The sequence below is a fragment of the Zonotrichia albicollis genome, unplaced genomic scaffold (genome assembly GCF_047830755.1).
Source record: "Zonotrichia albicollis isolate bZonAlb1 unplaced genomic scaffold, bZonAlb1.hap1 Scaffold_257, whole genome shotgun sequence".
Taxonomy (NCBI): Eukaryota; Metazoa; Chordata; class Aves; order Passeriformes; family Passerellidae; genus Zonotrichia; species Zonotrichia albicollis.
In genome coordinates, this window is record NW_027428429.1 from 2,548,755 (window position 1) to 2,575,701 (window position 26,947).

Here is a 26,947-nt window from a genome sequence, read left to right on the forward strand (position 1 = left end):
GCTAACTCAGAGGTTTTTATTACTGAAAATTGTGGGGGGGGGAACAGATACAATAGGGAACAAATGCAACAGGTAGTCTATGTTCTCAGCAGTAAGTGAGAGCCATTGTTTTCTTGCTCCAGTGGTCACAACCTGCAGGCAAACATCTCGCTTCGGTCAGCTTGCCTCCCCCACACACCTCCCCCATGCTGGAGGTTTCAGTCCCAGTCCTTGGAAGGAGCAGAGGGGCCTTTTAGGAGTTGCATGTCTCAGTCCTTGATGGAAAAGCTTCTTACATCTCTGTCTGTCTATCACGGTTGTTGTAAAACAGGTGAGGGTTTCTGTGGGAGGCCACGTGAAAGTCAGAAGTCCAGCCAGGCCAAGAGATAGGACAGCTTCCAAAGCTGCTATTTTTCAAATGGGGCACGGTGCCCCTTCTTATCATACAGCAAACACACTTGTGAAAACAATAGCTTAACACTGAGCTTTCAGGTCTCAGGGCCCTGTTGGCGTGTGACTTTTCCTCTTCAGAGCCAGATATTCTAGACAGGGAGGGTCTTCGCTTCAGTGGTCTCCCAAGGATGATCATGAGGCAGATAAGGGAAAATTCAGAGAGACTGTCACAGTGAATTACATTGATTTGGACCAAGGAACATATTTTACAAAAAAGATTATTAAACAGTTGGCTGATGTGCAAGGCATTCGGTGGGAATACCACACTATGTGGCATGCCCAAAGCTCAGGACAAGTGAAAAGGATGAATCAGACCTTGAAAGCGTGGTTGTCTAAATTAATTTTAGAAACTCGAATGTCCTGGCTGAAATGCCTACCTTTAGCCCGGCCAAGAGGTGGGACAGCTTCCAAAGCTGCTATTGTTGCAAACGGGGCATGGTGCCCTCTTCTTGGCATACAGCAAACACACCTGTGAAAACAATAGCTTAACACTGAGCTTTCAGGTCTCGGGGCCCATGGCATGTCACTTTTCTCCTTCAGAGACAGAGATTCCTGACAGAGGGGGGTCTTATCTTTAGTGGTCTCCCAAGGACAATCGTGAGGCAGATGAGGGAAAATTTAGACAGACTCTCACACGACCCTGTGGCTCACAATTGTCTTGAAGGGATCTTCATCAGCAGAGCTCTGGAGTGTTGCCCATCAGTCTTGCCATACTTTGGTAGTATACCCGGAAAGGCAGAGACAGTATGAGAGGTAAGAGAGAAAAGAGAAAAGGAGGAAAAAAAAAAAAGAATAGGAAAAAGAAGGGGGAAAAGGGAGACAATAAATAAACATAATTAATATTGAATGTCATAGCAATTTTAACAAATGGTTAATTAATTCAAACTATTATTTTTATAACAATTTCAAAAAATGGTTAAAACAAATCACAAATAATCAGAGCAAAAGCAATAAACAAATCATAATATAAGCATGAACTTAAAAAATAATTTCTAAAACAATTCACTAAAAATCTAAAATTATTTTCACAAAATCTTAAAAGAAAATCAGGATTACTGTAAAACACATATGCTAAATTCATAATTGCTTTGTGCCAAATGTCTTGGGGATTTCCACAGTGCAGGGGACATCAGCCAAATTGTGTGCATTAACTATAGACGTCAATCTTGTCAGCTGTTTCACTATCTTCTAATTCATAATGCCTAGGATTGCTGATAAAAATGAAACCAAACAGAATTAGTATCAAAAGGATAACAATGGGATGACGCACACACTGTTCAGGACACCTGTGGCAGTAGGAGACCACCCAAAAGAGTATCCCACCACCCGTGCTCGACATCTTTCTTCACTCTTTCCATGACACGGTGTGTCTTACATTGTGATGAACAGTCACCGGGGTCTTCTGTCTGCTTTCCTTGATTTTCTCGAGGTTCTCAACCAAGTTCTGATGGAGAAGCAGTTGTCTTACCAAAGTAAGTTTCATCTCAATAGGAGTAGGCATCAGTTTGGGAATCATTGTGTAGCTGCATTGCAATAGGTAGTGAGAAGTGACTGGGGCTTCACAAGAAAAAGTCACATCCTGAAATCTTAGTAAAGTTACAAGCACAGAAATTTGAATGATTTTTAGTATCTACTACATTTTCTACAAGGACAAGATCACAGATAGTTCTAAAGCATGCACATCCATTGCCTATGTATATAGGAACTGTTTCAAAAGCCTCATTAGGACAAATTTCAAAATGACAGATATTTTGCTCTGTATCTTAACAAATGTCTTGAGCTATGATTGCATTGCTTTCACAGATGAACTCTTATTGTTCTTGGGCAATACAAGATTCCAAAATAATAGTGTACCATTTCTTACAAATTTGACGGGCCCATTCTCTATGTTCAGAAAAAATAGAGAATGGCTCCGTCATAATTCAGTTCTAATGCTGTAACAGGGAAAATCAAATGCACTGAGGCATTGTGTATGGTTGACACAAAAACTGTGGCTGTATTTAAAATGAGGTCACAGGTCAAAATTCACTAGGTTCCACCAGGATTGGAATTCTATTTCAGAGTCAGTGGCACTGTCCCAAATTATTTTCCAAATTTCAATGGGAAAAGTGCTTTCTTCACCTTCTCTTATAATTGAGGCAGCAACTGACTGCATCTACAGTTGTGCCTGGATACAGGTGAGAGCCAAAGAAACATTGTTTTGTGTAGCACCAAGTGTATCAATTATCAATTTGTGATCATTTACATTTACCTTCTCCCAATTTGGTACAATGTTTGATAGCAGCCATTGGTGTGTTCACAAAAGCCAATAAGAATGACTGCAGTGGTTGCTGTAATTTGATCAAATCTCTAATTGTGACAGCAAATTTATTCAAGTTCAATTAATTCACATGTCATGTGTAATATCATCACCTGGTGTTACCATAAAGGGAAGGGAAAACATTATTTATGTTGTCCATCAGTAGTGTTGTCATGGTTTATCAGGTCTTCATGTCCCTCGGAGCTCTTCTGAAAAAGTAAACACAACAGACTCTGCCACGAAAAGGCAGAAAAAGTTAGAACAATGGAATGGTCAGAGAACTTTTGAACAGCAGTGGTACTTCCCCTACAGCAGCCGAGGGTCCACCAAAAACAGGTTATCCAGGGTAATGTGCTGGATTCTTGAAATCATCTGGTCTCTGTAGTGAAGGAATTATGCTTGGAGCTGTCGGACAAAAAGCAGTGATTTTGGAGCACTCATTTACCCCCCATCTATAGTAAGAGGTGTGAGAAGTCCATTCAGCCTCTTCACCTTCTGCCCAATCCTGCACACTTTTGACAGTAAAGTGAGAAACATTATCAGATTGAATTTCCTGTGGCTTTAGTAAAATCCCAAACCATCCTTGCATTGCTTTAACGGTATTATTTCCTGTAGCTCTTTTAAAAGCATCAGCCTGGACCAACCCAAATATAAACATAGCACAGGACTCGGTGTAAATACTGACAAGAAAGCAATTCTGTCTCTCACTTTGGAAAATAATCCAAACAGTTAACAGTTCCCCAACCTGGGCACTGTCTTCCTTTCTGTTAGCAGAAGCGGGGGAGAGAGGAGGGGTTGCTGTAGTCACAAAGGCAGGTTTATTTTGGCTGCTACCCAAGCTCCCAGTTTCTTGGATTGCCCAGTTCTCCTCCACCTCCCTGGGAGCCAAGCCAACCACAAACACCCAGCCTTCCCAGGTAGTGTACCTTTTCTCAGCATCTTTGAAACCACAGGAAAAAAAACCAACAGGCTTTGTCCGACCCTCAGGACCCTGCTGCCAAATGTGTGCTGAAAGCTGTGAGGAGGCAAATCCCCACTCCACCTGAAAGGGATCTGTGGCATTGATAGGGTCCAGTCCTTGGTGTGCTGTCACTTCAAATCAGCGATTGCAATGTTTCCTTCTGAGAAGAAGTCCAATCCCATTTTATTCTCTTTCTCAGCAAGTCATAAAGGGGAACAAAAGGGTCATTCTGGTTACTAAAAGGTTTATCTGGTCTTTCTGTAGGAGACATAGCTAGTATGGTTTTCTGAAGGAGAATTGCTGTAGGTTTAAGTGTTCCTGGAAGCCCTTGAGTTAAAGCGGTCATAATTTCAGGCTTTACAGGTGATTTCATTGGAAACTCAAAACCAGAAATTAATTTACTTTCATTAATCAATTGCAGGCAGCCGGTTTTATGAATGTTTTCGAGGAGTTGGTCGGGGGTACCGACCGAAGGGTCTCCATTTTCCAGGGGGTTAAGCCCCCCTGCCCAATGAGCTGTGTGCTGATTTGGCGACCATGGGATGTGTCTGTCTGCTGTTGTTAGGAACACCCCATGTCCCCAGCACCCACCAGCTCTTGGTTCTGGCAAGAGAATCTGATCTCTACCAGTGAGAGACACTTGACAAATGTGTTCTGCTTTACTAAGAGGTTTCATGCTCTTACAGCAGTGTTTCCTGCAATTTTTCATCAGACCTCATTCTTTTTGAGGGCAATTTTGACTAATGTGAGGAGTTTCTTTCTCCTCTGTTTCTTTTGAGGAATCAGTGTTCTGTGAATTTTCAACATGTTCCTCTCTCAGGGCAGCCCGTAACAAGTTATTTACATTTCTTTCTTCATCCAACTGTTTTTTCAAAACTTCAACTAGGTTTTGGAGGGAGTCTATGATAGCATTTTCCTCACCTTTTTGCTTAAAGTGAGTTTCTATGGCTGCTGTGAGGCAGGCGCCCAAGACTGAGCAGAGGATGGTTTTATTGGTGCCCAGTTTGAATTTTGTTTCATGTTGCAAAGAAGATATTCTATCAATAACATTTTCTAAGTTAAACCAATTGCAGTTTGCCCATTTTTCTCCCCCTGGAGAAAGTGTGGCATTGTATTTTGCAAGCAGAGCATAAAATTCAGCTTTACCTTTTGCACTGAAGTTTTTAGTCATTTTGTGAGGGGATCAAAGGTACACCAGGGAGTTAACTTAAGTTACACAAATCACTCAGCCTTTCCACTGTCCCCTTACTTCCCTGGGTAGTTGAAGAGACAGAATCAGTCTGGGAGGCTCTGTGAGGTTGCTTCAAATTTGTCTCTTCCTTCCCAGACAGTGCAGATACACTCACATGAGCACACGCACACAAATGTTTTCTTTGTGAGGGGACCAGAACCTACAACAGGGGGAAAGCCACTCTGCCTTTGCTGTGCTACCCCTCACTCCCCTGTGTAGGTGAAGGGACAATATCTGTCTAAAAGGTAATGCTCAATTTCTTCAGGTCTGTCCCTTCCCTTTTAGACAGTCAAGGTACACAAATACAGCAGTAACAGGTTCAGATTCACTCAAATGCAACAGTAACAGGATCAGGATCAGGATCAGGATCAGGATCAGGATCAGGATCAGTGTCGGTATCAGATCAGTATCAGTAACAGTTACCATTGTTTTGAACTGAGAGATCTTTTGTGCCTATTCCGGAGACAGAGCACTCAATTTAGCATGAGATTTGCCTGCAAATCCCTCTGTCTACCAAAATCCTGTCCATGACGCCAATTTAATGTCAGGGTCCGTCCTAGTGGACAGATGACCTGATGGTTCGTAGGAATGATCTCAGAGTGCAAAAACCAACACGGTAAAAGGGGGTTTGCAGAGATAATCAAATCAAATGTGGTTTTATTGAAATAACTACAGCAAAAATGCAATAGAGGGATTAAGGGAGAGAAAAAGATAGATAGAGAGAGAGAGAGAGAGAGAGGGGATATAGCTACCAACGCAGAGACAAAGTCCTTTGGTGCAGTCCAGCCGAGGGTCCCCCTGCTACGCTGGGGAGATCTCAAAGGCTCTAGCTAACTCAGAGGTTTTTATTACTGAAAATTGTGAGGGGAGGAAAACAGATACAATAGGGAACAGATGTAACAGGTAGTCTATGTTCTCAGCAGTAAGCGCGAGCCATTGTTTTCTTGCTCCAGTGGCCACAACCTGCAGGCAAACATCTCGCTTCGGTCAGCTTGCCTCCCCCACACACCTCCCCCGGGCTGGGGGTTTCAGTCCCAGTCCTTGGAAGGAGCAGAGGGTCCTTTTAGGAGTTTGATGTCTCAGTCCTTGATGGAAAAGCTTCTCACATCTCAGTCTGTCTGTCACGGTTCTTGTAAAACAGATGAGGGTCTTCTGTGGGAGACCACCTGGAACTCTTCTTAGCATACAGCAAACACACTTGTGAAAACAATAGCTTAACACTGAGCTTTCAGGGTCCATGGCGTGTGACTCCAAGGACGATCGTGAGGCAGATGAGGGAAAATTCAGACAGACTGTCACACAGGGGCCGCCCCATGCTCCTGCCCTTGCAATTGCACATCCCCACATGCCAGTGGGGAATGAGCCCTGGGAAGAGCCCTTAGCAAGGAGGGAGGGACAGCATCTGCCTGGCCAGGGGCTGGAGCTCAATGTCTTTGGTTAAGTCAGAGGTCTTTTATAAGCTACCACCAGAAGGGGAGCAGGATGGCACATGAAGGGCACAATGGAGAATAAATCCATTGAGAACAGATACAGACAGTCCAGTTCTGAACAGCACAAACCGGTGCCAGAAGTGAGCATGGCCTGCTGTTTCAGGACTGGCTCCTATGGGAAACCTCCTACTTCTTATGGCAGACATCCCGCTCCAGTCAGGCCAGCACTCCTGGGTTAGAATTTTAAGGGTGTCATCTCAGTCCTTGGGGAGGGCTTCAATCTAGGTCCTTGACAGCAGTTGTGAGGCAGATGAGGGATCTTTGGACTGTCTCTTACAGAATGACAATCCAAAGCATAAAAACTTTATGCATTTTCCTGTAAAAAAAAAAAAGAATTAATAAATTATAATTATTTGTTCTAATTTATTTATAATAGTGTTATTCTATATTTGTAATACTAAATTTTATATTTAAAAATCCGTACATTTTTAGCAAGCAAAAGATTTATTGGTCATTTGTTCTAAGTAACACAATTCCCTTCATTAATTCATTGACCAGTGTTGGTTATTGATTTCTCCTTCGTTATGCTAATTAGTCTTATTTAAAATCCTTTTGTCATCTTTTTAATAATTTTCACAGACAGGATAAAAGGGGAAACTTAGGGGTCCCTGGAAACATTTCTGGGGCCCGTTTGGGGCAGTTTTGGGTCTGGGGAGGGAATGCAGAGAGAACTTGAGGGTCTGGAGGACACTTGGGGGAGCTGGGTGGGCACTTGGAGGGACCCTCAGGGATTCTGAGGAACAGTTCGGCATCTGAGGAAGGACTTGGGGGTCCAGGGGGGCCCTTGGAGGTAAAGGAGGGGAATTTGGGGCCCTTCAAGGTGCGGGAGGGCCCTTCGGGGGACTCGAACTGGACTGTCTGGGGCGCGGGGGGTGATGGGAGTTGTAGGCGCGGGTATCATACGGCTTAAGAGAGCCGCGGAGCATTATGGGAGTTCTGGGCGCAGCTGCAATAGCTCTCGGTGGGGCGCGGGGCATGACGGGAGATGAAGTCCTGGATGGCATATCGCTGGACGTACGCCGCGGAGCATGCTGGGAGCTGTAGTCCCGGAAGAAGCTCGAATGCGATATTTGGGGGCCGGGAAGGCTTTTGGGGGACACTTTTGCATCCGAGTCTCGACTTGATGTCCTCGGGGGAACTTAAACAGTTCAGGAGCACTCGGTGGGAGTTCGGGGAGCTTCAACTGGGCTCTTAAGGACGCGGGGCACGGCAAGAGTTTCAGGGGCGGTACTGTGTTCTGAGGGGCTCTGGGACCGCGGGGATGAGAGGAGATGAATTCCCAGAGGTGGCTGTACCGGGCATCTGTGGGGTTGGGAGCACTCAGAGGGTCGGGGGACGCTTCTGGGGGTCCCGAATGGGTACTGAGAGGGCACTGAGGGATCCAGGAGGGTCTGGGGGAAACTTATGGGACAGATGGGGGCGGATCCCGGTGTTCTGTGGAGCGCCGGGCATGATGGGAGTTGTAATCCCGGCTCTAATTGGGCTCAGTCAGGCCGTGGGGCATGATGGGAGTTGTAAGCAAAAAGGAAAGGCGCCCATCTAGGCACCACCCCCAAAACCGGGTCTCTGGCGCTGATTGGCTGCGGTCGGTGATGAGTGGGAGCCTCGGCAAATGGGATCTGGTGGAGGCGGGAACAACTAAATCACCCTCCTCCAGCCCCTCCCAGTACAGCCCAGTTCCTCCCAATACACCTGAGTTTATTACCTGTCCCTTCCAGTTCACCTCAATTTCATCCAGAGGATGCCCCAGTGTCCCCAGTCTTCCCCGCAATGTCCCCAGTATTCCCAGTTTGCCCCAGTATCACTCCCTGTATGTACCAGTGTACCCCCACAGTCCATCCCAGTCTACCCACATTCCCCCTCAGCATTCCTCGTGTTCCCAGGTTCCCAATCCTCCCATGAGTCACTTCCAGTATGTCTCAGTGTCTCCCACAGTGTTCCCAGTGTTCCCCAGTATGTCCCAGTCCTCCCCAGTGTTTCCAAGGACAGTTTCATTTCTCTCGGTGGCCGTGGCAGCAAACCCAGCAGTGGGGTCAGTGCAGTGCCCATGGCCACAGCCCCTTGCAGTGCCCAGTGCAGTTTGGGCTGATGATCCACCCTCACAGCTGGCCCAGGGCAGCTCTGCAGTGCCTTTGGTGGCACCTGGGGCTGGCACACACCTGAGCACTGTGTCTGTTTGCAGTGGGGAAACTCAGCAGTTTCAGATTACTTAGAAAAAAACCAAAAAGTGAAAACCCCTCTTAGGCTGAGTGCAGCCAGCTCTCCAAGCACAGCAGGACCCAGGGAAGTAAGGACAGACAGGATGGGGCTGGGCAATGTGGAGTAAGGTTGTCCACACTGGGTCAGAGCTCAAGGCAGAGCTCCTGTGAGCAGACCAGAGCTGCTGAGGAGAGACCCTGGGTCAATATCAATCACAGAATGCTGCAATCACCTCTGCTCTAAAGAGAAATAAAATAAAATAAAATAAAATAAAATAAAATAAAATAAAATAAAATAAAATAAAATAAAATAAAATAAAATAAAATAAAATACATCCTTTAAAATTTGACTGTGTATTTCTGACAAGGTCCTTGAAATCTTTCTCCATAACTGGACTTGGAAAACATTAATGACCCTCTCAGGGCTTTTGTGTTGTTTACATCAGACTCAGTCCCTGAGAGCGTCTTCAAAAAACTTCTCCAGAACTCAAAGTTAAATTGAAACACTGAAATTTCCTGAAGTTGTAATGCGTCCCACTGAGGGAAACGACTGAGAAAGTGCCCCCAGGTTCCAGTTAGAGCAGAACCCTGGAGGCAGTGATGACAGCTGGGGACAAAGAAGGCCATGGTGTCTCTGGTGCTAAGCAAAGCTGGATGTGTTTGAGGAATGCCAAGGGCCAAGGCCTGAGCCCCAGCCCCTGGCCAGGCAGATGCTGTCCCTCCCTCCTTGCTCAGGGCTCTTGCCAGGATGGGCACTGGCATGTGGGGATGTGCAATGCCAGGGGCAGGAGCATGGGGCGGCCCCTGCCAGGCTGCTGAGCAGGGACAAGGAGGCAATGAGGCCCCAGGCCTGCAAGGGTCACTTGTCCCCTCGTGGCCTCAGGCCCAGGCCCAGCAGCCATGGCCAAAGTGCTGCCCAAGGTGGCTCTGGCAGGGCTGTCTTGCAGCTGCTGCCCATCCCTGTGCCCTGTGCAGCCCAGGCTGTCCCACAGTGTCCCTGCCCTGCACCTCTGTCCCTGCAGGCTGTCGGCATCCCCCGGCTGCCCCACCTGGCTGGGCCCTTCCTTTGCTGACAGCTCTGCCTCCTGCCTGCCTCTGCCTGCCCACACAAAGCCTGGGGCTGATACCAAAAGAGTTCATTCCATGTTTACCCTGCCTGTGAACTTTCAACACAGGAACAAGGCATGCAGGGGCTGCTTTCCCAGCAAAGATGGGTGGAATTGAAGAAGACATCTGGCTCAGGGGTGCAGGGATCGAGAAAACAAGGAGTGAATCTGGGATCTTGAGGTGGCTTTTATGGAAATGGGTAAATTGTAATTCACATTTAGTGACTGTATGTAAGCAACACACTGGTAGAATTATATGTCCTCATAACGTTAGGAGTTATCCCATGTTGGACCTCAGGCCTGAATAAATTATCCCCTCTGAAATTGCAAATCAGTGTTAAGGAGCCTTTTTCTGATATTTTGGACGTTCGGTGACAGCAGAGGCTCACAAAACTAAGGAGTCAGCTGTGACAATGTGAAACCTCATGGTAGAAAGGGTCCATTGTGATGCAGTGTAACCCCACAGAACCAAAAGTCCATTGTATCAGCACAAGGCCTCATGGAACCAAGGACAGCATTGCTGACAGTGTGGAAGCTCCTGGAGCCAAGGGGTCATTGAGACAGTGTGGGGCTGCATGGAACCAATGCTCCATTGTTACACTGCAGAACCTTCTGGAATCAAGGGGATCATGTTATGCTCTGGAACCTCATGGAACAAAGGATCCATGCTGATACTGCCGAGCTCAGACCATTGTTGACAGCGTGAAAGCTCCTGGAACCCAAAGTCCATTGTGACACAGCAAAGCCTCCTGGAAAAATGGAGACCATAATGACATGTTGAGGCCTAAAAGTGGAATCAAAGGAGCCTCATCATGGAACCAAAGAAGCATTGTGACACAGCAAAGCCTCATGGAACCAAGGGCACAATAGTGACACTGTGGGACTCTAAAGGACAAAGGGGGCATTCTTAAAGTGTAGAATCAAGGAGACCATTGTGACACTGTGGGGCATCATGGAACCAAAGGTCCATTGTGACACAGCAGGGCCTCATGGAACCATGGAGGCCATTTTTACACTTTGAAGGCTTGTGAAACCAATGGGCCATTGTGGCACTTTGTGTCCTCAGGGAACCAAAGAGTCCATTGTGACACTATGAGGCCCTGTTGGGCCAAAGCGCAATTGTGGCACTGTGTGGCACCACGGAACCAAGAGACCATTATGACACTAGAGGGCCCCATGGAACTAAGGACTCATGGAACAATGTGGCACTCATGGAACCAGAGGTTCATTGTGACTTTGCAGGGCCTCATGAAACTAAGGGGGGACAATTGTGACGCTGTGGGGCCCAATGGAAGCAAGGGGGCAGTGTGACACAGCTGGGCTTCATGCAGCCAGGGTGTCACTGAGATCCTGAGGACCCCAAAAGAACCAATTGGCCATTTTGACACTCTGCAGCTGTGGCGATCCTGAGAGGCATTCCCTGGGTTAGGGAGCCACAAGAAGCTTCCCTCAAAAGCTGTTTGACCCCATTGGCTCCTTCCTCTTTTTCTCTGTCCCTCAGCCACTCCCTCCCTATTCCCCCATTGGCCCCATCTTTGTACTGCCCCCATGTCACTGATCAGCCTCTTCCTCTGGAGATACAGAAACCTGGACTTCCCCCAGGAGTCCTGCCTTGTGACCCTGAACATCTCACTGCATGGCTGAATTAAACATCTGTGGGTATCATGCAAAGGCCCTTTTTGCTTCCCTACCCTGGGCTTTATTAGTAGCTATTCCACCTGCAACAATGGTCCATTATGGCAGTGTGGATCCAAGGACATCATGATGACACTGTGGGACCTCATGGATGCAGGGGGCTATTGTGACACTGACGAACTTCATTGAACCCAGGGTCCATTGTGACACAGCAGGGCCTCATTGGAACAAAGGAACCATTGCTGACAGTACAGAAACTCATGGAACCAAGGGGCTGTGTTGACACAGCAGGACCACATGGAACCCAGGAGACCAGTGACATTCAGGGACCTCATGGAACCAGAGTCCATTGTGACACTGCCGAAACAAGGAGACCATTGTTGATGCTGCGGAAACTCATGGAACCAAGCAGCCATTGTGACACTGCAGGGCTTCGTTGAACCAGGCAGACCACTGTGACACCACAGAACCTCATGGCACTGAGGGTTTATTGTGACACAGCAGAGGCCATGGAGCCAATTGTCCATTGTGACAATGTGGATCTGAGAAGATCATAGTTACAGCAAGGAAGCTTATGGAACCATGGGTCTATTGTGACAAAACAAGGCCTTGTGGAACCAATGATACAATTTTGACATCATGGAACCTTGTGGAACCAAGAAGACCATTGTGACATCATGGAACCTTGTGGAACCAAGGGTCCATTTTTACAGTCCAGAAGCAAGAGACAACTGTGACATCGTGGAACCTCATGGTACCAAGGGTCCATTGTTACAGTCCAGAACCAAGGAGACCATTGTGACAGTACAGAACCTCATGGGACCAGGATTTCATTGTTATGCACTGGGGCTTCATGTAACCAAGGGGCCACTGTGACACAGCAGGGCCGCATGGAACCAATGGTCCATGGAGATACTGCAGATCCAAGGAGATCATGGTGATGCTGTTGAACCTCATGGAATCAAGGGGCTGTTGTGACACTGTGGGGCCCCATGGAACCAAGTATTCATGGTGACACAGCGGGGCTGCTTGTGACCAATTGTCCATTGTGACACTGCAGATCCAAGAGACCAGGGTGACACTGGCAGTTGATGGAACTAAGGGGCTGTTGTGACACACCAAGGCCTGGTGGAACCAAGGAGAGCATTGTGGCAGTGCAGAACCAAGGAAGCCATTTTGAGAATACAGAACTCAATAGAACCAAGGGTCCATTGTTCTACAGCAGGGCCTCATGGAACCAAGGAGCCATTGTGAAACTGTGGGGCATAACGGAGTCAAGGACACCACTGATACTGAAATCCACTGGATAGAAACTTCTGAACAGAGTTTTGGGTATTTGAAAGCAGGTATTCTTTATTACAGCATGGTGGTCACTTGGGCCATCCTCCCTCCATTGGAGTGACCTGAGCATCAAATAAACAGAGTTTTTATCACACACACTGATTATGTGTTCATGAGCTAGGCCCAGTTCCTTTGAGTATATTTGACATAGTTGCACTCCTTATCTCAAATCCTTTTATGGTTCTTTGTGTTTTGTCTTCAACATCCAGTGCCCTTTTAAGGTGGCTATTCCTTGACTCCTCCTTTTGAGTAAAGGCAATATTATTGTTCTGCATAACTTCTGTTTTGTCAGCCTTGCAGAGCAGAGCTGGCATACTGCTTGTATTGTGTGTGACTTCTGTTTGCCAGAGGTACATCCTCAATCAGTTTCTCCAAGGCTGTTCTGTTCTACTGTCCTTGACAAGAGTAAATGTTGTTCTGTTCTCCTGTCCTTGTCTCAGTGCTCCCCGGCTTGAGGTGTCTGCAACCCCCCCAACCTATGGGCCTGGGGTGGGCAAGTGTTCCTGGGGAACAGGAATGGGACAGCTGGGCTGGACTGACCCAAGGGATGTTCCATTCCATGTCACACCATGATCAGCAATCAACTGAACAAAGCAGAAGGGCAAGGGGGGTAGTGGATAAATTTCTTTTTTAAGACATTTTTCTTTCAAAACAGCACCTACATCTGCAGGATCCTCTCCTGCCACAAGGTGATCAAACATTTTCTGTTGTTAGGAGTTTTCCTGTGGATTGGCTTTTCTTCTCTTTGTGGTCTTTTCTTTTTGTGGTTGGTTTGTTTGTGGGGTTTTTGTGTTGTTGTGGATGGGTCTTGTTTTGGTTTTTTTGATTAGGTTTGGTTTTGTTTTATTTTGATTGGGTTTGGGTTTTTTCCCTATTGAACTGCCTTTCTTCTGATGCGTAAGTTTTTCTGCCCTTTCTTGTGGCTTGCTTGGCGCCTGATGGCAAGATAAATTTACCCAACTCAGTCATCTTGCCCAATTACATTTTGCAGTCACCATTAAGTAGATGAGTTCAGGCACAGACTCCCTGCAATTTGGCAGCATCCACAAAGGAATTGAAAATACATTTCATGCCATTGTAAAGACAATAGAAATATTCCACAGTGGTGGCCAAGGGCTGGTCACTGAGGGATGTCACCAGAGCATGGCTGCCAAGAGGACTCTGTACCATGAATGACATCTGACCCTCATTGTTCAGCCAAACTCCCACCCAGCCCATGTTCCACTCCTTCAGCCCAGCTCTCTCCAGTCTGGCTCTGAGGAGACCACAGCAGACCCTGTCCCAGGCCTGGCTGAACTCTGGGCACACAACATCCCCTTCTGTTCCCTCCCACGTGGGATCTGCAGTCCCTGCCCTGTCCTGCCAGTGCCTGGAATGGCTGCAGGAGGATTTCCCACATCCCCTTCCCTGCTGAGCCTGAGCAGGCTGTGACTCTCCCAGTCCCCCTGCCTGCCCTGTTTGCAGACTGGTTCTATGTTTGCCCTTCCCAAGTGTCCAGGACCCTCTGGGATGGCTCTGGCCTTTCCAAGGGGTTTGGTAGAAGTCCCACGGTGACATTGCCCAGCCTTCTCAACAGCCCTGACACCAAAGGCCTTTTCCACATCCCTCAGTTCCAGGTCAGTGCCCAGAACACAGCACAGCCCTGTCCAGGTCCTCGCAATGGTTCAGAAGGGAGGCAGCTCTCATTTCTCCCCACAGACCCTCACTCTATCCAATGTCTCTCTGTGCAGTCCATGGCTGCCCTGAGCATTTTTTCCTGGATCCTCCTTGCCTGGGATATTTTTCTCTATGCAGTCCTAACCACAACCCAGCAAAGAATTCAGGTGTTTCCCCAGAGGACATTCCTCTCAGAGTGAAGTGGCCACAAGGCCCTGTTTGTGCCACTGGAATTGTGCCAGCCCCGGGTGCTGCTGATGGTGTTTGTGCTCACTGGGGTTCATCTCCCCACACACACTCGATGCACTGCTGAGATCTCCTCAGTGCAGAGCAAACATGGCCTGCTGGCCTAGTCACTTGGTGTCCCTCCGTGCAGGCACAAACAACCTCCTGCAGGTGGGGAGAGGCCAGTGCTGGCAATGGTGGTTGCAGGGGCTGGTGTGGGACAATTGCCCTGGGGCACCTTCCCAGGCTGTCCCAGAACAAAGACACAACCCAGGCCCTGCTCTGCTGCTGCCTCAGGTCCATGCCAGGAGCTCTGGCTGTGCCAGGACACTGCTGTGAGCCCACCCTGCACACTCCCCCCTCTGCCCCAGGCACTAGGCTTTGCTGTGCCAGGGCATTCCTAGAGCACATTGCTGACAGCAGCTCTGGAGGGGAGGAAAGCCTCCCTGCCCTGCCCTCAGGAGATGCTCTTTTCTGCTGGAGCTGCTGTGCCGGAGCCCAGCTGTGTCCCAGCAGTGCCCATGGCCTGGCCCTGCCTGTGGCCACAGCAGGGACACGCAGCAGGACAGTGACCAAGCTGCCAGAGCACTCCAGCCATACAGCCACAGCAGGGACAGAGTGCAGTTGGGCCGAGCAGATGTGGGAAGAGCCAGGGCCATTGTCCCTGGCTGTGCTGCTGTGCTTGCAGTCTCTACCCTCCACCTCTGCTCACAGGCACTGCCCCTGCAGGGACAGAGAAGGGCTCAGGAAGAATTCCAGGCACACAGGTCAGAGCAAGCACTTGTTTTTATTTAAATCTCAAGGGAAAAATCCTCTTGCAAGTCTTCATATTTCAAAAGAAGGTAGATATTAATGTAGAAATGCTAAATGCAATACTGCAGTATTTTGTAAAAAACACAACAACAGTAGAAAAAAGTTACCAAATAAAAATAGACACAGAAGGGATAAAAGGATGAGATTCTAAGGAGTTACATTCTGAAGGCTCTGCATTAGAAAATGGTTCTGAAATGCTTCTGAAAATACAGTCCAATGAATTTTCTCAGGGCCTCCTTGAGCTCCTGGTTCCTCAGGCTGTAGATGAGGGGGTTCAGGGCTGGAGGAACCACTGAGTACAGAACTGACAGGGCCAGATCCAGAGATGGGGAGGAGATGGAGGGCGGCTTCAGGTAGGAAAATGTGCCAGCACTGATAAACAGGGAGACCACGGCCAGGTGAGGGAGGCAGGTGGAAAAGGCTTTGTGCTGTCCCTGCTCAGAGGGGATCCTCAGCACAGCCCTGAAGATCTGCACATAGGAGAAAACCATGAACACAAAACAACCAAAAGCTAAACCAAGACTAACAGCAAGAAGGCCTTGTTCCCTGAGATAGGATTTGGAGCAGGAGAGCTTGAGGATCTGGGGAACATCACAGAAGAACTGGCCCAGGACATTGCCATGGCACAGGGGCAGGGAAAATATATTGGCTGTGTGCAGCAGAGCATTGAGAAAGGCACTGGCCCAGGCAGCTGCTGCCATGTTGGCACAAGCTCTGCTGCCCAGGAGGGTCCCGTAGTGCAGGGGTTTGCAGATGGATACGTAGCGGTCGTAGCACATGACGGTGAGAAGGGAAAACTCTGTTGTGATAAAGAAAAGAAAGAAGAAAACCTGTGCAGCACATCCTGCGTAGGAGATGTCCCTGGTGTTCCAGAGGGAATTGTGCATGGCTTTGGGGACAGTGGTGCAGATGGAGCCCAGGTCAGTGAGGGCCAGGTTGAGCAGGAAGAAGAACATGGGTGTGTGCAGGTGGTGGCCGCAGGCTACGGCGCTGATGATGAGGCCATTGCCCAGGAGGGCAGCCAGGGAGATGCCCAGCAAGAGGCAGAAGTGCAGGAGCTGCAGCTGCTGCGTGTCTGCCAATGCCAGCAGGAGGAAGTGCCTGACGGAGCTGCTGTTCAACATTATTTCATTCTGGGCATCGTAGACTGTTGAAAGAAGACACTGACAAGCTGGGACCAATTTCTTAGAGTCAACGCTATGGGGTTGTTTAGATATTCCATCAAAACTACTTCTCATTCTGTGGGGCCACTTCACGAAACATTTTTATATTTTAGCTTGGCTTTGTGCTACTGAGTTATTGACTCATCTTCAGCATTGCTCTCAGGCTGAACACTGTGAAGCCAAGAGGGAAAACAGGGCTCCAAGTTCCCCAGTGTAGTCAGGCCTGCTTGTCCCACACAGGTGCCCTTTACTCATTTCACCTCCCTCTAGTTCAGGGTGATAACACTTAAAATGTGCTTGAAAAATTACGAGGAGCTTTTCAAGACAGCAGTTTCAATTTCTCTAAGCCCTTCTCTCTTTCCCTGTGCAGCTGGACATTGAGGGATACCAAGGGTTGGCCTGGATCTCTGCTGCCTGGAGTTGTGCCTACTTTTGGGAGCTGTTTCTCTCTATCCAAGCCCTGTCCCTGCCAGTGCTGCCAGAGCCCAGCCCAGCCCTGGGGGCTCAGCTCTGCCCTGCAGACCCCTCTCAGCACAGAGCACTGCAGCAGCAGGGCTCCCTGGCAGCAGGGCCTTAAGGGCAGGCCAGACAAACAGAGATGCTGCAAGCCAAGGTGCTGCTGCTGCGGTCTGTAGGGAGAGGAGGCTGAGGAGGCACTTTCTGAGGGAGATCTGAGGCCCATCTGCTGATGGCCATGGTGACAGTGCAGGAGTCTCAGTGACACAGCCAAAGCTGACAGCCCCTTTCCCTTCCCTTGAGGAGAGAGCTGAGAGCAGCCCTGGCCATGCAGCACCATCTCCAGAGCAGGAGGAATCTGCCCTGATGGGGGTGGCTCCTTCAGCCTCCAACTTCTCCCCTGCAGCGTCCATGGGGAGCTGCCAGGCAGGCTGAGAGCTGCTCCTGGCAGGTGGCACATGCCCTGGGCTGGCCAAGAGCCCTGAGGGCTGCAGGAGCTGCTCTGCAGGACAGCCCTGGGCAGCCCTGGCTGCAGCCCCAGCTTCAGCCCCTGCAGCCGTCCCTGGCAGCAGGAGCCATCCTGCCCTGTGCCTCTGATGGTGCCCAGGGCAGCCCCGCTCTGCAGCACATCCTCCTCCTCCTCCTGCTCCTGTGCCCCAGAGAAACTGGGAGAGTCCTCCTGACACATCCCCCAGGCTGTGGGGTGTGCTGGTTTCAGGAGATCCCTCCAGGAGCACAGGGGACATTGCCCTGCGCCCACACACTCACCATGCACAGGATTGTGAAGATCTTTCCCCAAGTGAAGTCTCAGCTCAATGTCTTCCCAATCCTGATTGCCTTCAGCCTGTCTCTGACTGGCTCCTGTCCCCTCAGTGCCTGCAGGCAGAGCCCTCAGCCCTGCTGGGCTGGGAGAGGAGCTGGTCCTGGGAAGAGCTGTTCCTTTAAAGCTCAGCAGCACAGACACAGCACAAGGACTTTAATGAGCCCCTCAGGGATTTGGTGTTGTTTACATCACACTCAGTCTCTGAGAGAGTGTTCTAAGAACTTCTCGAGAACTCAAAATTAAATTGAAACTCCAAAGTTTCTAAAAGTTTAATAAGTCTCTCTTAGAATGTATCCCCAGGTTCCAGTTAGAGCAGAACACTGGAGGCAGTGATGACAGCTGGGGACAAACAAGGCAAAGGTGTCTGTGGTGCTGAGCAAAGCTGGATGTGTTTCAGGAATGCCAAGGGCCAAGGCCTGAGCCCCAGCCCCTGGCCAGGAAGATGCTGTCCCTCCCTCCTTGCTCAGGGCTCTTGCCGGGATGGGCGCTGGCATGTGGGGATGTGCAATGGCAAGGGCAGGAGCATGGGGTGGCCCCTGCCAGGCTGCTGAGCAGGGACAAGGAGGCAATGAGGCCCCAGGCCTGCAAGGGTCACTTGTCTCCTGCTCCTGGCCCAGTGCTTTCCTTTTTATGGAAAAGAACCATCCCTCCTGCCCCGGCACCCACTGTGGGAAAACAAGTCTCCTATACTACTAACCAGTATGATTAACCAGAAGCCATTTATTGTTTACAATATGCACCTATTTATACATTCTAACCCTACTGCATGCACTGATCACGCTCTTCTTCATTGGAGCCTCTCTCTTGTCCTTGTGTTCTCCACTCGCTTCTCAGAGTATGTGACTGGTTTCAGTCCAGGTGGTTCACAGCCCTCTGTTATCGAGTTCTTGTAGTCTTGGTATTCTGTTTCTCAGCCTTTCCTTTCTTCATTTAGCACAGTTTATGTCTTAGTAACCTTGGTGAATTCCAGAGGGCTCTGATAAGAACGACTACAAGCAACATGGCTCATGCACAGTGTGGCCCAAGTTGTTCAGATAAATTGCTACAATTCCCCCTTCTTCTTCTTGCACCAGCCAAACCCTTTTTAGTGTATTTTCTACCAACTGGGTCACCAATTTCACTATGCGTGGAATACTGCAAAGCAATATAATAATAATAACTACTAGTAATAACAAAGTTCCCTTTAAGGTGTGTTTCAATCACCCAGTTATTCCCCATCCCTCAAACCATTCATCCAAGCCCAAATGGTTCCCAGTTAATTTCTTCATGTTGTCTTCTAGTTGTTTGAGTTTCCTGGGAATGGAAGAGAGGAGGTTCATAAAACACATTCCTTCAAAATTCTCACACCTTTGCATATGTGCTAATAGCAAAAAATCTATAGCAGCTCTATTTTGCAGTGTGCCATGTCTAATCCTATCTACATCAATGAGCATTTGATTTAAAATAGCTGAACTTGTGTTCAGTAAGGGAATCCACAAAATCAGAGGGTTTTGGGAAAGCTGCAAAAGGCAGGCCTCAGGGACAGCAGAACTGTGATTAGAGCTAAGCAGCAGCCATGAGATCGGTCAGCAGAAAAATTATTTAAAAAGTAGAAAGGGCAAATAGAAAATTGGTCTGTGTATTAACACTTGTCTAGAATAACTCCCTAAGAGTCAGAAAAGTTTTTCTAGCAAGATATTAGGAATATGAAGCTTAATAATGGACTCTCTGCGTTGTGTTTTAAGGCTTACAAGCAGGTATTATATTCGAAATAGGCAAGCATTTTTTTATCCAAAGGTATGTGTGCTTATAGTTGTTGGATAGAACTGTCAATAAGCTTTTTCTTTGTGTGATTGGTCCAAAAACTTATAAAGTAAGTTGCAACATTAAGTTCTTGGTCTGCTGCTTGGGATGTGAGCTGATGGCATCTTCCCATTGTCATAACCATGTAATGAGACTGATGCTGAAAAATAAAACATCTCAACGCACGTTCCACAGCAGCCCTGTCCCATTTGTGGTTTGTACCTAGCCCCCGGCTCTCTCCCCTCACAAGAGAGACTGTGCAAAGTACTTTACATTATTCAAATTTCATGAATTCTAATATCATATATATTTCATTAATTGCTCTCAAAAAGAACCAAACCCCCCTGTCTTAAGGCATTTTCATAACAACACGTACACACACCTCAAAGAAAGACTTCCAGTACTTGACCAGAATCATGAATCTAAAATTATTGAAGGGCCATACCCTCTCATCATGTGGGGGACAGAATATGCTTGTGTTTCTACAGATACAGGACCCCGGTGGATTCCCAGAAGATTTATCAGTCCCTACATAGACCACAGATCTGAAGACGACCCCTCGAATGAACACAAAGTCAGCTCCCTCTCCCACCATGCCACAGAAGCAGCTTTCTCTTGGAGATGAAGAAGAAATTCACATATCCAAACATTGTGGCAAGGACACTCATCACACGTAGATATATCCCACTGATAACGTCCATGTCAACCTCAAATGCAGACACACCCCTCCCTTTTCCATCCCTCTACCAGTGACCCTTTATCCCTACCCCCTTCCTCTTTCCCCTCTTGAAACTACTCCTTTTTCCCTCCCTCAAACTTCCCTCCAAAAAGAGAAGGGAGTGATTGGGAGGAGTTGGTAAGAACTATAGGGGAAACTTAAGAATATTTAAGGATATATTAAAATAAGTCAACTAATGTGTGCTTTTACCATCCACAAGTGAAAACTACCCAGTGGGAAAGAAGAAGTATGATTCTTCCTGCAATACCCTCCAGGGCACCCACAGCAGTACCAGTGCCACCGTTGCCATCGTCTTTATCAGCGCCCTCATCTGTATCCAAGTGACCACCAGCTGGATCATCCCTCAGCCAAAACAAAACATCTGGGTCACTTTGGTGAAGTCATTAAAGCCAGACAATCTTTGCATGGCCATGGGAAGTGCAGACGATTTGCTCTTAACATGCGGGGTGGGAGTCCCCCTGTCACCAAATGACTGCCTGTACATAGGTAAGAAACCCAACCCTGTGGACACCTGGGACAAATGGACAAAGATCCTCCCACACTATGTCTCCACAGGATTTGCTTTTCAAGGCCCACAATGGTGTTCTGGGCAGTGGTGTGAGGCACAGGGTGGGTCTCCAGCCATCCAGTGATGGCCTCCACCATGGTCAGCACATGGCGCTTACCCTGGAGTGTCTGGGGCCGTGTGATGTAGTCAATCTGCCAGGCCTCCCCATACTTGTACTTGGACCACCTCCCACTGTACCAGAGGGGCTTCACTCGCTTGGCCTGCTTGATGGCAGCACGTGTCTCACAGTCATGGATAACCTGAGAAATATTGTCCATGGTTAAATCCACCCCTTGGTCTCATGCCCACTTATAGGTGGCATCTCTGCCTTGATGACCTGAGGCACCATGGGCCCATTGAGCTAAGAATGACTCTCCTTTATGTTGCCAATCTAAGTCTATCTTTGACACCAATATCTTTGCAGCTTGACCTACCTGCTCATTGTTTTGGTGCTCCTCATTGGTTCTACTCTTGGGGACATGGGCATCTACATGGTGGACATGCACAGCTAGATTTTCTACCCAAATGGCAATGTCTTTCCACTCATCAGCAGCCCAGATTGGTTTTCCTCTACGCTGCCAGCTGGCCTCTTTCCACCTTTCCAGCCGTCCCCACAGAGCACTGGCAACCATCCACAAATCAGTATAAAGGTAGAGTTTTGGCCACTTCTCTCTTTCAGCAATGTCCAGGGACAGCTGAACAGCCTTGAGTTCAGTAAGTTGACTTGATCCACCTTCTCCTTCAGTAGCTTGTGCAACCTGCCGTGTAGGGCTCCATACAGCTGCTTTCCACTTCCAGTTCATCCCTACGATGCGACAGGAACCGTCAGTGAAAAGAGTATGGTGTGCTTCCTCTGCTGATAGCTAATTGTATGGTGGAGCTTCTTTAGCCTTGTCACTCCTGATTCTCTTCATCAGTGAGACCAAAGTTCTCACCTTCCAGCCAGTTTGTAATTATGTCTAAAACCCCAGGGTGATTCAGGTTTCCAATACAGGTGTGCTGTGTGATGAGGGCAATCCATTTGCCCCATGCGGGGTCAGTGGCATGATCGGTAGTGGGAACCGCTCCTTTAAACATCCACCCAAGCACTGGTATTCAGAGTGCCAGGGAGGAGCTGTGCTTCTGTACCAGTCAATTCTGAGTGTGACGGTGGTCATAAGGGTTGCAGGTGAAGAGAGAGGCGAGAATGGTGACCTCATGTTCAGAAGGCGTGATTTATTATTTTATGATATATATATATAACATTATGACTATACTAAAAAGAAATAGAAGGAAAAGTTCTCAGAAGGCTAGCCTAGCTAAGAATAGAAAAGAATGAATAACAAAGATCTGTGTCTCAGCAGAGAGTGAGACGCAGCTCTGCTGTGAGTGGTCAGTAAATCCAAACATCCACAGGAGACCAATCATGGATCCACCTGTTGCATTCCACAGCAGCTGATAACCATTGTTTACACTTTGTTGCTGAAACGTCTCAGCTTCAGCAGCAAAAATTACTAAGAAAGGATTTTAATGAAAAGATGTCTGTGACATTAGAGGACCCTTGAACTTCTTCATAGGTGGCCAAGATTTCCATCTCTGCGGGAGTGTAGTTGGCTTTGGACCCTCTGTAGCTTTGGCTCCAAAATCCCAGTGGTCGACCCAGAGTCTCCCCAGGCACGTTCTGCCAAAGGCCCCAGGACAGACCATGGTTCCCAGCTGCAGAGCAGAGCAGGTTCTTCACCTCTGCTCCTGTTGTGACTGGGCCAAGGGCTACCACATGAGTGATCTCCTGCTTGATCTGGGCAAAGGCTTGTTGCTGTTCAGGGCTCCAGTGGAAATCGTTCTTCTTGCAGGTCACCAGGTATAGAGGGTTGACAATCTGGCTGTGCTTGGGAATGTGCATTCGCCAAAAGCCTACGGCACCCAGGAAAGCTTGTGTTTCCTTCTTGCTGGTTGATGAAGACATCGCGGTGATCTTAATAATGACCTCAGTGGGAATCTGACACCATCCATCTTGCCACTTTACTCCCAGGAACTGGATCTCTCAGGCAGGTCCTTTCATTTTGCTCTTCTTGATGGTGAGGCTGGTTTCCAGCAGAATCTGGATGATCCTCTCTCCTTTCTCAAACAGTTCCATTGCTGTGTTCCCCCACACAATGATGTCCTCAATGCACTGCAGACGTTCTGGAGCCTCACCCTTTTCCAGTGCAGCCTGGATCAGTCCATGGCAGATGCTGGGGCTGTGCTTCCACCCCTGGAGCAGTCGATTCCAGGTGTACTGCACGCCCCTCCAGGTGAAGGGAAACTGAGGCCTGCATTCTGCTGCCAAAGGAATGGAGAAAAATGCATTGGCAATGTCAACAGTGGCAAAGCACTTTGCTGTGTTGGACTCCAGCTCGTACTGGAGTTCCAGCATGGCCAGCACAGCAGTGCTCTGCAGTGAAGTCACTTCATTCAAGACACGATAGTCCACAGTCAATTTCCATTCTCTGTCAGATTTGTGCACAGGCCAGATGGGACTATTGAAGTGTGAGTGGGTTTTGCTGACACCCTTTGGCTCTCCAGCTCATGGATCATTCTGTGGATGGGGATCATGGCATCTCAATTTGTTCAATACTGCTGGCGGTGCACGGTCAGGGTGGCAATTGGCACCCGTTGCTCTTCCACCCTCAGGAGTCGTACTGCAGATGGGTTTTCTGATAGTCCAGGCAAGGTGTTCAACCGCTTTATGTTCTCTGTCTCTACAGCAGCTATTCCAAACACCCACCTGAGTCCCTTTGGGTCTTTGTAAAGCTGTTCCAGAGGAAGTCTATGCTCAGAATCCATGGGGCCTCTGGGCCAGTCACAATAGGATGTTTCTGCCACTCCTTCCCAGTCAGGCTCACCTGGGCTCCCAACAGGGTCAATTACTGCAATGCCCCCATCACCCCAGCAATGGAAACAGGTTCTGCCCCCACATGTCCCGATGGTATCATGGTACACTGCACACCAGTATCAACTAAAGCATTGTATTTTTGTGGCTCTGATGTGCCAGGTCATTGGATCCACACCGTCCAGAAAATCTGGTTTTCCTGTGCCTCTTCCTGACTAGATGTCACTGTCGAGGCAGTCACAACACAAAGCAGAGACCACAAGCAGTCTCAGGTGGACACTCTTTATTATTGAACAGGGCTGACCTTTTATACACTTTCCAATTGTTTATGCTTCTTCTATTCTAACTATTGGCCACAATAAGTCAAATAACACTATTGGTGAAAAGTTACGGTTATTTCAACTAACTTTCTAAAAATACTTCGTCCAGCTGTAAAGTTCTCTTATCTTTCTTCAATTCTTCACTTCTCTCGGTCTCCTTGGTTACAGCCTTGGAGAGAGCTCCTTATCAGCTTCTTCTTGATTCTCAGCTTCTTCTCGCTCCTTTAGCTAACAAGCCTGCTGTGAGCCCCTTCTGCAGTTAGAGGCAGGACACCCCTAGCCCTGGTTATTATTTCTTTCATGGGCATACATGGTAGAGGTTCCTTCAAGGGGATCTGACAGATCACACCTGGAAGCTCGGTCACGGGAGGCTGAGGCTAGTTTCACTTTAGTGGAACTCTCTTGGTTGGTGTTTCCCTCCTTGAGCTGACGCACCTGTGCTGCCAGGACAGAAGTGGGTTTCCCACCCCACCTTCCCATGTCTTCCCCATGGTCACGCAGAAAGAACCACAGGTCAGCTCGTAGGGTGTACGTACCCTCTCTCTAGCTGAGGTTCACTGGGCTCTGACTTTGGGGCCTGTGACTCGCACTGGTGCCATATGGGAACTGTTCTTCCTCCCTCTACCCTCATCTCTTCTTGTAGGCTCTTAATCACAGCAGAGACATGAGCCTGCATTGGGCCATTGATCACACTCTCACAATATCTAAGCCTGTTGGCCACAGAATCCACTGTCTCTCAGTTGGTATCAGCGTTAATCATTGCAATGAAGGGGGTGTATTGAGATGGCCCCAGATTTTCCAGACTGCACAACATTTGCCCTGTGCACCTGACCTTGTTGGCGTCATTATCATGCTGTCCATCCCTCCCAAAGAGTACCTTCAATACTGTCACTTCTCTCAGCTCTTGGATCCCTTCCTCAAGGGTCTTCCAGCACATTCTATGGTGCTGCTCCTGCATTCTTTCTCTGTGGACAAACCTCTCTCTGGCACTCATTAAAAGCTGCTCCCAGAGAGAAGGGGACCCTGACTCCCTTACAAAAATCTTATTCATACCTGAGTCCTGGGTAAAGGGTCCCAAATTCCAGCCTCACCACCATCCAGCTGCATGCCTGTACCCAATAAGGTCCCAGACCTGAAGTAGCCAGGTTGTATAAGCCTCACGTCCTCATCATACTATGTCTTTGTGCAGATTGCAGAGACTTTTGTACATCAGGGACTCAGTGATGATCTCAACTGTTCGCTCCCCTGTGGGTTGTGAGGGCCCTCCTTTCTTATCCTCGCCTGGGTGCTCTGATTTCATCTTAGACCTCCTTGTTTCCACAGGGGTGACTGCTGCTGGCTGTGACTGCCCTTGCAGTTCAGCAGGAACCTGGACAGTTGCAACATCTGTGGGTTCCACTGCTGCACCATCAGACTCTCCCTCTTTGGGGCAGGGGGAGGGTTTCTCACCACCTGGGGAAATGTGCTCCTTCAGCATCTGGCCCATCTCCTTCACCAGAACCCCCACCTAGTCTGGGTGGTTCATTTCTGAGGTGGGCTGAGGGGCAGGGTCAGGCTCTGGGGCAGCAGCATCCCTTGTCTCTGGGGTAGGTGTTAGAGTGGTTATCCAGGTCAATCTTCCCTTATCTCTGAATGCTAAATAGAACAGGCCTATCAGCAACACCAGCCACTGTATGATATCATTAGCATTTAGAGTGGATCTGAACCCTTTGAAAACTGGTGGGGCAGACCCAAAGAGCTGGGTGAAGGGTTGGGAGAAAAGTTCCACAGTGTCATTTCCTCACAGCGAGTACCATTATTAAAGTAAGCCCAAAACCTCACAGTTAGTGTGTGATAGCTCTGAATCCATGTACCTGCCTTCCAGTGGAAGTTAAAGATCCATTAATTCCTCACCTTATTGTGATATATGTTATGGAATAATTTGTGACTGTGTAAAATATACATGAAATAAGTTGTGCTTGTACAAAAAAATTCTTAAAGATTTAAAACCACAAGCTGCAGCCAGGGACAAGACTGCTTCACAAATTGAAAAATCACAGACAGCAGTGGAGAGAAAAAACTAATTAGCAAGCAAAAAGACATGGCTCTGTGCAGAGATGGGCCCTTTCCCAGGACAGTCCAGAGACACCCAAGCGATGAATACTCAGTAAGTATCTATGATCAAGATAGTCAGAGTCTTCAAGGGTGTGCATCCCAATGCCGCGTTCCCATAACTCCACAATCAGCATTCATCACTTCCCAGAAACAGTTCTGTCCAGCACAGAGAAAAGGAAACTACATAAATATGTGAAGTGACAAGAAGAATAGGAGAAACTCTGCCCCAGGTGGAAAAAGCTGTATAAAACCAACCTGAAGGAGACAACATTTGTGAGCAGAGGGGATCCAAAGCGATTGAGTTTAGATCAGTGTTCACCCAGCGCCGATCCCGGGCTCGAAGCTGTCCCTTTGATTGTGGCTATTGGAGACCAAATCTTGCTTGCGAAATAAAAAAAAAAAAAAAATTTTTATTGATTATTGATTGGCTTTATCATTTATTACCTATAACATTATTAAGCCATAAAACAAACTGGATTGCTGGGGAAGATGAAACAGGAAAGCCTTATAAATATGATTGCCTTTCAAAAGATTTTGAGGATATAGAAACTATAAGCAAGATTGAAATGAAAGCAAGCTTTGAGATACCTCAGTTACTGAACAACTGGAAAACAATGGTATGGCCAACTGAAGGTAATCCACTTTTGATAAAACAATTCCCTCTGCTTGCAGACAGCTCCAAGGGTCCAAGCACACCCCACTAGCTTGGCAGAAGGGGTCCAAAGAGGAGTTTTTAGGGTTTAAAACGTAACACAGTATTGAGACAGAGATGGGATCCATCCTGA

The 26,947-nt window shown here is 48.1% G+C and overlaps 2 protein-coding genes across 2 annotated transcripts in view; one reads left to right on the forward strand and one right to left on the reverse strand.

The window, feature by feature from the left end:
- Positions 1 to 16,166, reverse strand: part of LOC141727861 (olfactory receptor 14J1-like) — a 53,300-nt gene extending 37,134 nt beyond the window's left edge. Inside the window, exon 1 of the mRNA XM_074534144.1 lies at positions 15,598 to 16,166. Within this exon, the coding sequence (XP_074390245.1) occupies positions 15,598 to 16,166 (569 nt within the window). The remainder of the gene's footprint in view (positions 1 to 15,597) is intronic.
- The window catches only part of LOC113460769 (uncharacterized), a 1,042,778-nt gene that overhangs the window by 294,273 nt on the left and 721,558 nt on the right, over positions 1 to 26,947 (forward strand). The window lies entirely within an intron of this gene.